At 64.4% G+C, this 9,815-nt stretch overlaps 1 protein-coding gene across 1 annotated transcript; it reads right to left on the bottom strand.

The window, feature by feature from the left end:
• Window positions 1-2,065: 2,065 nt before the first annotated feature.
• On the bottom strand, window positions 2,066-9,617 carry LOC144230682 (uncharacterized). Its single transcript, XM_077763015.1, has 2 exons — window positions 9,481-9,617; window positions 2,066-5,648 (listed from the first exon to the last, which is right to left on the bottom strand). Exon 2 carries the CDS (start codon window positions 5,578-5,580, stop codon window positions 4,339-4,341), a length of 1,242 nt encoding a protein of 413 aa, XP_077619141.1. The 5' UTR covers window positions 5,581-5,648; window positions 9,481-9,617; the 3' UTR covers window positions 2,066-4,338.
• Between the last annotated feature and the right edge of the window lie 198 nt (window positions 9,618-9,815).

Genomic DNA, 9,815 nt, shown 5'->3' with positions numbered 1-9,815 from the left:
CGTCCCTCCCGAAGGCGCTGAAGGAGCTGACGGGGCTTTGTTCGGTGTCGGACTAAACGTCCGGAAGTGAGAACGATTCCCACGCGCACAGAACGTGCCCCAGCTCGCGGGCTCCCGGACGCGGGGCCCCACAGGCCGGCGGGGTTCGGGGAGACCGTGAGGAGCCCTGCGCTCAGCGCGAGAAGAGGCCCCGGACCCCGAGGTCCACGCCAGGCCGAGGTGCGCCCGGGCCCCGCGGCCTTCGGGCCTGTCCTTTACCGGACACGCTGCGCGACCCGGAGGGGGTTCGGGCCCGTCGGACCCAAGTCGTCTACGCAGCCAGCCCCGCTTCCTCGGGCTGCACCTTCAGCGAGGTGCACACGCTAGCAGGACACGCATTCCGTCCGGCCGCCTGTGGCTTCCCCCGTGACAAACACACGGCTCTGCACCCTTTCTGGGACACGCACATACACGCATGCGCAGGACACAGGCACAGGCAACGCACACCCGCAGGTGCACCCGCACACGCAGGCACGCATGTACACGCAATGCGCACACGCAGGCACGCAGACGCACACGTAAAGCGCAGACCATACGCAGGTACGCACGTACACGCAATGCGCACACGCAGACGCACACGCAGGCACGCAGACGTACACGTAAAGCGCAGACCCACACGCAGGCACGCACGCGCGCACGTAAAGCGCAGACCACACGCAGGCACGCATGCACACACAATGCGCACACGCAGACGCACACGCAGGCACGCACGCGCACACACCTGCGCACAGACACCCATCNCTCCACAAGGGTGTTTCAGAGTTAAGTCCCTTCAGGGCAGGCAAACGCTCCCCCCTGAGCCGGGCCGGGAACTCCGGGGCAGGACCCCGCAGGTGGGGGTCCCCGCCCGGCACGGACCTCCTGCCCTGAGCGAGGCACCGGCCGGTTGCTGCGGAGAAGACAGGTGAGTCCACGCGGGGCGGGGTGCCGGAGGGAAACCCAGCTCACAGGGCTGACTCCACACCGCAGGCTGCCGCGGGCTCCTGTGTGGCCCCTCAGTGGGACCTCAGGGTGGAGTCAGAACACGCGTTCTTCTTGCCTGAGCGCCTTACGATGTGGGGACCCTGGAAGAGGCCCACGCAGAGGCCCCATGGGGGGGACGCCGGGACCGAAGGCTGGTGTGGACAATAGCTGGCATATGGTGACCAGCGCTCTAGTGAGGTGCTCCCAGGACTAGCTAGAACCTCAGCTCCTCGGGGTCCCCAGGCCCCAGCACGCCTGAGGTCACCCGCTAAGAATTAGCCAGGACAGAGCAGCGAGCTTCCTGCGACACCGCAGGAGATGGAGGTCCCAGGAGAGCCCTGCGCCTCCTCCCTCCCCGCCCCCGGGTGCGTGTGTGTGCTCTGCGGCGCTGGCCTGGGGTGGATAGTGGAGGTGGAGCACACAGTGGCCTCCCCTCCCTCCCCGTGGAGGTCCTGGGTGCAGTAGGTGTGCCTGGGGACGGGGCCCCACCAGACCTCCCCCCCTACCGACTGCTGGCATGGGTCAGGACGGGGGTCAGAGCAGGCAGTGTGACTGGGGCAGCCCTGTGTCCAGGCTGCTGGGAGGCAGGCTCGGGTGCGGGCACTCTGGAGCCACGGGCCTGGACAGTGCAGCCCTGGGGATAGACGCTGGCGGGCATGGTTGGGGACAGCCAGCCCCAGACCCTGCTCCACGGCAGGCACTGGGGGTACCGCTCCCCAGGGTGTATCATACCCACGCCCCCTCGGCCTGATCCAGCCCGGCCCCAGCAGAGGCTCAGAATGCCGAGCCAGCACGATCTGAAAGAGGCTTGGGTTTCCCACAGCTCAAGATCAGCAGTCCTGTAAAGTGGTTCATTTAAGGGCTCCTGGGGGGGCTCAGTCAGTTGAGCCCCTGACTCTAGGTTTCGGCTCAGGTCACCATCTCATGGTTGTTGGGATCCAGCCCGAGTTGGGCTGTGAGCTGATGGTGTGGAGCTTGCTTGGGATTCTCTCGCTCCCTCTCTCTGCCCCTCCCCTGCTCACACTCTCGCCCCCCCCAAAATAAATAAACCTAAAAAAAATGGTTCATTTAAGCTTTTTTTCTTTATTGTGCTCACAAATGTGTTATTTCATGACTTGAAATATCCTGTTCTTTTGAAGGGACAGGACTTTGACTTCTCTTTTTTGTCCATCTGTTGTCTCTGGGCCCCGTGGCGCCACAGGGTAGGAACACACTGGTAGCACGCAGTTTGCCCACACAGTGGAGGGGCCGTGTGCGCGTGGGCGCCTGTGCACACGGCTAGGCCTCAGCCCGCAGGCCCCCAGCCTCTGTCCCCGGGGACGTCTGTGCTGCAGCCAGCAATCCAGGGCTCGAAAGGCCTGGCTGCTGACCTAGCTGCATGCAGGGCTCGTGCCCCCACCCGCACAGCCACATTCAGGGCACCAAGTGGACCCGCGGCCACAGTGGGCGCAGGAGCTGTGGCCTGGAGCAGGCCCCTTGGTGTTCGTGGAGGCCGCCTGTGCCCAGAGAGGGTACAGATGGGCCTGTTGTGTCCTCGCCCCAGACAACTGCGGGGGGTTCCCGGGAGGCTCTTTCTCGGCCAGGGGCCCAGCCTATGCCCCCTGCTTCAGACACTGCAGAGACCTGAGGTCTCTCGAGGTCCATTGCTGGGACCCCTTGGAATGGCCCCTGATGCCAAGCATTGCCCCTAAGAAAATCCTGGCACCCAGAGCCACCAACTGAGCCCTGGGGGTCACAGGACCATCCCCTACTTGGCAGCTCCTCCTGTGACCTGGGGTCCTGCTTTGTGCCTTTGCTTACACTGTCCCCTTGACCAGAGCCCCTCCCTTTTCTGCTCCTCTCAAGGGGGACCCTCCCGGGGAGTCCTGGGCTCAGGACAGAGGTGTCCAGCCTCTGTGTCCAGTGAACATGTGTTTAGTGCGTACAGGCTGCTGGATGGCGAGCTGAGCTTCAGCAGCAGATCACAAGACCTGCCGTTGTTGCACAAGAGAAGCTGAAATAGAATTTGGTTTGCTCACAAGGCCTGGCGGAAGCGCATGTGTGCCGGGAAAGACCACGTGACGGCAGGGTGTGGACAGGGGCAGGAGCTGGGACTCCCGCCTCGAATTTACGGGTGGAGTGCTTTGGGGTTCCTGAGCTAGGACTGCGTTGGTCAATTCAAACCACAGGATTGGGGTTTGGGGAAGACCCACGGTGCGGGGTGGGGGTCTGATCTAAGGGGTACAGAAGAGGCGGCCCTGGGAGGCAGGCACACTGCTGACTGTAAGGGCTGCTAGGAAGTCAGATCGGGGACTTCGTTTGCTTGTCACCTGGCGGCTGTAGCCTGAGGCCTGCGCTCGTGGGAGAGGCAAGGGTGGCATTAGGCCCCGAGGGCGCCCCTGGTCACACAAGATGGATTCAGGCTACAAACCAGTGCAGCACCTGGCGGTGTGTGGAGGGCTTTGGGGGGTGCCAGGAACATCCAGCGCCAACTTCAAATCTGTCAGGAGATCACCTGCCAGCTGCTCTTTTACAGACACAAGGGCTGAGGCAGTGCCCCGGGGCCCCTCCTCACGTCCAGAGTCCTGCCCGGGCGCCGCTGGGGCGCAGGGTCTGCAGACATAAGCCGGACACGGGGCGGATGTGCGGCTTGGCCAGGACGCTAGTGTCGTGCCCCCAGTTCCAGAACCAGTTCACATTTTCCATGTTCTTGTCTGCAGACGCCTCTCGTTCTTGTTGGGAAGAGCGTCTATGGCAGGCACTGCTCTCTGCCCTCGGCGGACACGGCACCAGCAGGTGGCACTGCAGCCCCGGGTCCGATGGGTGATGGGTGTCCGCGCGGAGGAGTGTGGGCCTCCTGGTGTCCAGCCAATGACGGCCGTGGCTGCCGCACAGGCTCTCGGGGTAGACAGTGCGAGCGCGGTGTGTGTGTCTGTGTCCAGCGCCCTGGCGGTGAAGGACGGAGGGCCCCGGGTCCTCACGGTCGGCCTGGCCCTCCTCCGCGCTCCGTGCCCCAGAGTGAGGGGCAGGCGCCTGGAGGAGCCGCTCAGGGTGGGGCACAGCAGGCCGGCAGGCTCTGTCCTGGGCCTGGACGCTGAGCAGCCGTCCAGAGAGAGGCAGTGGGCCTTTCCTTGGGAGGAGCAGGCTGTGTCCTAAGGGCCCCTGGGGTCACAAGGCCAGCCTGCCACGCTCCCCAGCTTCCTCCGCCTTCAGAGCGGGCCGTGGGGCCGTCGGGCTGGTGTGGGGCCCGCGGGCGGAGGTCTTGGCCAGAGGAGAGGGTCCCCTGTGCACCTCATCGAGGCCTTGCCCGCGAGGCCAGCTGAGGGGCAGCCGGACGTCCAGCAAAGGGCACTGCCGTCACACAGGGCTGACCCCGTGACCCTCGCGTGCCTTCAGCTGCAGGGCCACAAACTGGCAGAAGCACAGGCCCAGCTCGAGGTGGCCGCGGGCCCTGTGTGCCTCCTCACAGGCGGGGAAGTACGCGTGGGCCACGCAGCAGGCGTAGCTGCAGGAGAACTGCAGCAGGGCCTCCCGGAACAGGGCCTCGCCCTCGCCCGCGCCCTCCGCGGCCTCCAGGAAGACCCGTCTGCAGTCGCCCAGCAGCACGTACACGAAGTGCAGCTTGTTCATGGTGTCGCAGCCCATCAGCAGCGAGTGGGGCGCCAGCAGGAGGTTGGCCTCCCCCACTCTGAGCACCAGCTCCCGCATCTTCTTCTTGGAAAACCTCCTGAACCAGCACAGGGTGTTGACTCCCAAGATGAAGAAGAGGGGGCAGAAGAATATGGTGGCGGAGACGAAGAAGAAGCGCTGAGCTGGGGAGCTTCCCAGAAAGCCCATAACCATGGTCAGGGAGAGCAGCGCCATGGCGACGAGAAAGAGCACGACGCCCAGCGTGACCCTGCAGCCCAGGTAGCGGAGGCAGGACCTGGGGGACGGCACCCCGTTCAGGATGCCCACGGCCTGCTTGTACACCTCGGGGTCCTCCAGCACCTCCTTCAGGGGGTCGGGGACGCCGAGGGTGCTGAAGGTGCCCACCTTCCACGAGGGCAGACTGTCCCTGTTGACACAGTTCAGGGTCAGGAGGCTCTTCCCGCTGTACAGGGAGGCGGCGGGGCGCCAGGCGGGCAGGGAGCGCGCCAGGCGGTGGTTGGGCATGCACAGGAGCTGCACCACTTTGGGGTAGAAGCGGCTGTCTGCCGCCTCCAGGTGCGTCAGGTGGCTGAGGTGCAGCGGGACCCGGCAGGGCCTCAGCACGACCGGGATGACCGGCTTCCTGTCCAGGCAGGAGCCGAAGAGCGACAGGTCGGCCTCCAGGAGGCACCACCTGCTCTGCACGAAGTCCTGGCTCAGCACCAGGAGCACCTTCTGGCTCTGCTGGATGCACTCGGCCATGTTCTCCAGGACGTTCCTCCCCGGGATGAAGTCCCGCTCGTGCAGGCAGATCCTCAGCCCCGCGAGGTCCGCCTCCAGGCGGCTGATGAGCCCGTGGGTCCACACGGCATCCACGCTGCTGTAACTCACAAACAGGTGGAACTTCTCACTGGGCCCCAGTGGGGAGATGGCCAGAGCCACATCTGCCTCCCCGGGGCCAGAATCCATGGGCGCCAGCTGGGACTCCACCCCTGGGAATCGGCCTCTGGTCTCGGGAGAAGAAAACCACCCTCAGGCTGCAAAAGATCAAGACACACAGACTGACTGTGTGGATGCACCAGAGCAGATTATCTACAAAGATGGAACTGAGGTTGACAACCTGCAGCAACCGGCTCGGGAAGCCACAGACCACCCCGGAAACAAATGACCCAAACCTGCCAGGAGGTGGTCAGTGACCGCCAGCTTTCCTGCTTACCACCCCCCACGTCCAACGCGGGACCCTCCGGACAAAGCCAGTACGTCCCCCTTCCCAATCGCAAGGACACCCCGGCTCCAGCTCTCCGCCACTGCCCCTGGCCTCAGGGGCACCTGAGCCCCTTCCCACTGTGGAGTCTCCTGCTCCCCTGCCTCCCTTTGGGTCTCTGCCACACCCAAGTGTCGTGGGGACCCCCCCCCAACATGGTGCACTCCAAAGAGTCAGCCTTGCTGTTCTCGTCTGGGTCCACCAGACGTTGGCCTTGAAAGGGTCAGGGCACACAGTAACCACAGCGTCTTTCTCTGAGTTGTGGCTCACACGGTTACCGGTCCTGAGTATAGACTGAATGCTTATGTCTCCAAAATTTGTCAAAACCCTAACCCCCAAATGTTGGGAGGTGATTAGGGCATGAGGGTGGGGCCCATGAACGGGGTTAGTGCCCTTGTAAGGAGACCCCAGACAGCACCCTCGCCTCTTCCGCCAGTGAGGATGCTGTGAGGAGGGGCACCTGCAAGCCAGGAGGTGGCTGTCACCTGAACCCAAGCACACCAGCACCCAGATCCCCGAACACCAGTCTGCAGACTCAGAAGTGACTGTTGTTGAAGCCCCCAGACCATCATGTTGTGTTCTGGAGCCCAGCAGACTAAGATGGGTCCTCCTCTATAACGTTTGCTCTATGAAGGGCAGTCATACTTTCCAGAAAGCACTAGAACTTTGTGCTGCTTGAGACCCTCACATCAAGATCCTGAAGCTCAAACTCAGTGAACAGAGCTTGAACTGTGGCCACCAGAGGTCTGTCTGCTAGTTTCTAAGGAGGCTCACAGAGCACTCTCATGTGCCCACAACCAGCTGTGGCGGCCCTGCCCACTGGAGCCCTGCACACCCATGTGGCAGCTGGTCAGTGGCTATGCTGCTCCTCTGCCAGGACCCCAGGTGAGACCCCTCCCCTCTCAGGTGAGCAGGGGCAGGAGAACCCAGAGGAGGGCCAGCGAGCAGCTCCGGGAAATGAAAGGTGGAAGCCGGCTGTCCACTCCCTGCCCCCACGGGGACCCCCGTCCCTACCTGCCCTCCCTGCCCCCATGGGGACCCCCCATCCCTACCTGCCCTCCCTACTTCCCCAGGGAACCCCTGTCCCTCCCTGCCCTCCCTGCCCCCACGGGGACCCCCCCATCCCTACCTGCCCTCCCTACTTCCCCGGGGAACCCCTGTCCCTACCTGCCCTCCTTGCCCCCACGGGGACCCCCGTCCCTACCTGCCCTCCCTACTTCCCCGGGGAACCCCTGTCCCTACCTGCCCTCCCTGCTTCCCCGGGAACCCCCCTGTCCCTACCTGCCCTCCCTGCTGGCTGGGAGGAAGGCACCCGCACGGTGTTGACAAGGAAGGGGCTCCTCCCATGGCATGACCAGCACAGCACAGCTGGAACCTCTGTAAAAGGCCACGGTGCCCACGCTTCCTGCCCAGCAAGCCCTCCTGCCTGGGCACCATCCCCAGACCACCCCTCTGCTTCCAGGTGGCACAGCTGAACATCAGGTGGGCGAGGCTTTGGGGGTCACATCTGAGCACCTGGTCTCATGGGGCTCCCCCTCCAGGGAGGGTGGGCTGCTCTCCCCTCCCGCCGGCAGCCTGCAGGTGGGTAAGGGCACCCACGTGTCCAGGACGCACCTGCATCAGCTCCACGCTGCCCCAGCAGTCACACTTGAGTCACCTCATTGTGAAATGCTATGACTCAGACACTGTTCTGGGCATTGAGGGTCTAAACATTGCAGGCTCTCAGCCAGCCAGCACTGGCCACCCAGGCCACCCGCTCCTCACTGCAGTCCTCGAGAGGCCTGGAGGCAGCGGGGACCCTCCCCCAGCGCCGTCCCCAGACAGAAGGAAGTTTGCAGCCAACACTTTCTAGAGGCGTCTCTGCTAAAGCACCAGGAGCGAGAAACCGAAAAAAGGAAGCATATTGAGGAAGGCCCCTTTGCAGAATGGGGGTGGGGGATGGAGGAGGCATGGCACCCCCCCTTCTGAGAAACCCAGCTGGACCTCACAGGTCTGGAAGTCAGGAAGCACTTGAAATCTGTCTGATGGCGATGCTAGGCACTGACAAGGCCACTGTGCCAGACCCTGCGGCTGGGAGGGTTCCCAGAGCAGGTCTGCCCGGGGTCAGCTGTGGGGGTGCATCCTCCCAGGGAGTTCCCGGCTGCTGGGTGACCCTCCCCAAACAGCCCCGCGGGGCTCAGGTGACTCCCCCTGTTCCTGCCCTCTCAGGCTGAGGGGGGAGGCAGCCTGGGAGCCAGCTGCACCGCCCCCCCCCCCCCTTTGTTTCCCAAAACCCACCCACACTTTGCAACCAGCCCCCTTCGCCAATTCTATTCAGCAACCCAAGGGAGAAGCCATCGGTGTCCCTGGGGGCCCTGTCCCCCTCCGAGACCTCCTCCCACCTGGGCTGAAGGTGTGTCTCCGAAGGCTCCCCTCCGATCTGAGCCATCATGTACCATCATGTACGTGTGATCACTTAAGAAAATAGCTATTCTAACTCCTCCCCGATGAAGATGTTCAAATCCACAAAGGACTATTTTATTCCTGTAAAGGCAGCAACACCCAGGATTGATGAAGCAGCTTGGTGCTGATGACGCCAGTGAGGCTGGCCACACTACGGACTCGGGTGGCCTGCGATGGGTCACCGCTGATTTGGAACACCACCCGGTAACCACTCCAAGAGGCACGGAGAGAGGGGTCTGCCTTCTGAGGGCAGAATCCCACAGGAGAACAGGCCCTGTGCCCGGATGATGGGACTGTGCCTGAAATAATGGCACTGGGAGGCACATGCGCATCCAGTGACACCACCTTTTGGAGGATAAAGATTCTTCCCAAGTCCTTTGAGGGGCGCCCTCCCCCCTAGTCAGAGGGACACTCACCCCTCCCCAACACCCAGTCTTCCAAAGCAAGGGAGGCCTGGGGTGCCTGCTACCCACTGAGAAGAAGGGTCAGCAGCCTCCGACCTCCCTGCCGGGTTCCCTCCTGCGAGCAGCAGGCGCTAAGGGGTGAGGGGTGGTTTCCACTTGCAGGAACCGGGGCGGGAGGGGAGCGGGCCAGGCTGGGAACACCACTGCAGGAAGCGGATCCGCCAAAGTTGCTTCAGCCCCTGGGGGGCGGGCGACCCGGCTGTCTGTGCTCCGGGCTCCTGCGCCCAGGGGTGGGGCCGCTGGGGCAAAGTCAAAGGCTGAGATTGGCCCTCCCGCAAGGGCGTGCGGGGGGGCAGGCGGGAGTGCCGGCCGGAGCCCTCTCCTCTCCTCCGGGCTGCACTCTTGGGTTCAGGCTGTAGCGCCTGGGAGCCGCCCCTTCCTCCCGGCAGGGCCGTGAGCCCGCGTTACTGCCCCACTTGCTGCAGGCGCACTTCCGCAGGCCTGAGAGGCCGGGGGTCCGGGCGCAGCGCTCATTTCTGTGAGGCGCCTGGGGACGGAGGGGGTCACCGCACAACAGCTAACGACCCCCCCACACACACTGGCCTCTGGGGGCGCTGCTGAGCCCAGGCCCAGCTCCGCCTGGACTGCGGGGCTCCACACCCAGGCCTGGCGGGGTCGGGGGGTGGGGGTGGAAGGTTCTCCCATCGCCCCACCTTCCTCGTGAGCTCGGCTACCCTGTCAGACGACTCTGCTCCTTACCGGCTCAGCGCCATGGGCGGGGGCTCCCCGCGGATCCCTGGGGTCTCAGAGCAGCGGGGCCCCGGGACCCCTGGCCTCCGGAGGTTCCAGGAGGTTCCAGTTCGGGGCTGGGCTGGTCCGGGAGGTCAGCTCCCGCCTCAGACTGAGCTCTGCAAAGCCCAGCTCCTGGGGGGAAGGGAATCCCAGTGTCGCCCCGCCTTCCGCCCTCATCCCGCCCCCTCCACACCCTCCCCCTCCGGGTATGTCTAGGCGGGCCGCGTGGACGCGGGACGGGCTGGGGGCGGGGTGGGGGCAGGGCCGGCGCAGCCCCTCCGGGCTCCTTTCAGCCCTGTCTC

The sequence above is a fragment of the Crocuta crocuta genome, unplaced genomic scaffold, assembly GCF_008692635.1.
Source record: "Crocuta crocuta isolate KB4526 unplaced genomic scaffold, BGI_CrCroc_1.0 scaffold466, whole genome shotgun sequence".
NCBI classification, from domain to species: domain Eukaryota; kingdom Metazoa; phylum Chordata; class Mammalia; order Carnivora; family Hyaenidae; genus Crocuta; species Crocuta crocuta.
The sequence above is the reverse complement of the archived record's forward strand: the minus strand, read 5'-3'. Positions and strand labels throughout refer to the sequence as shown.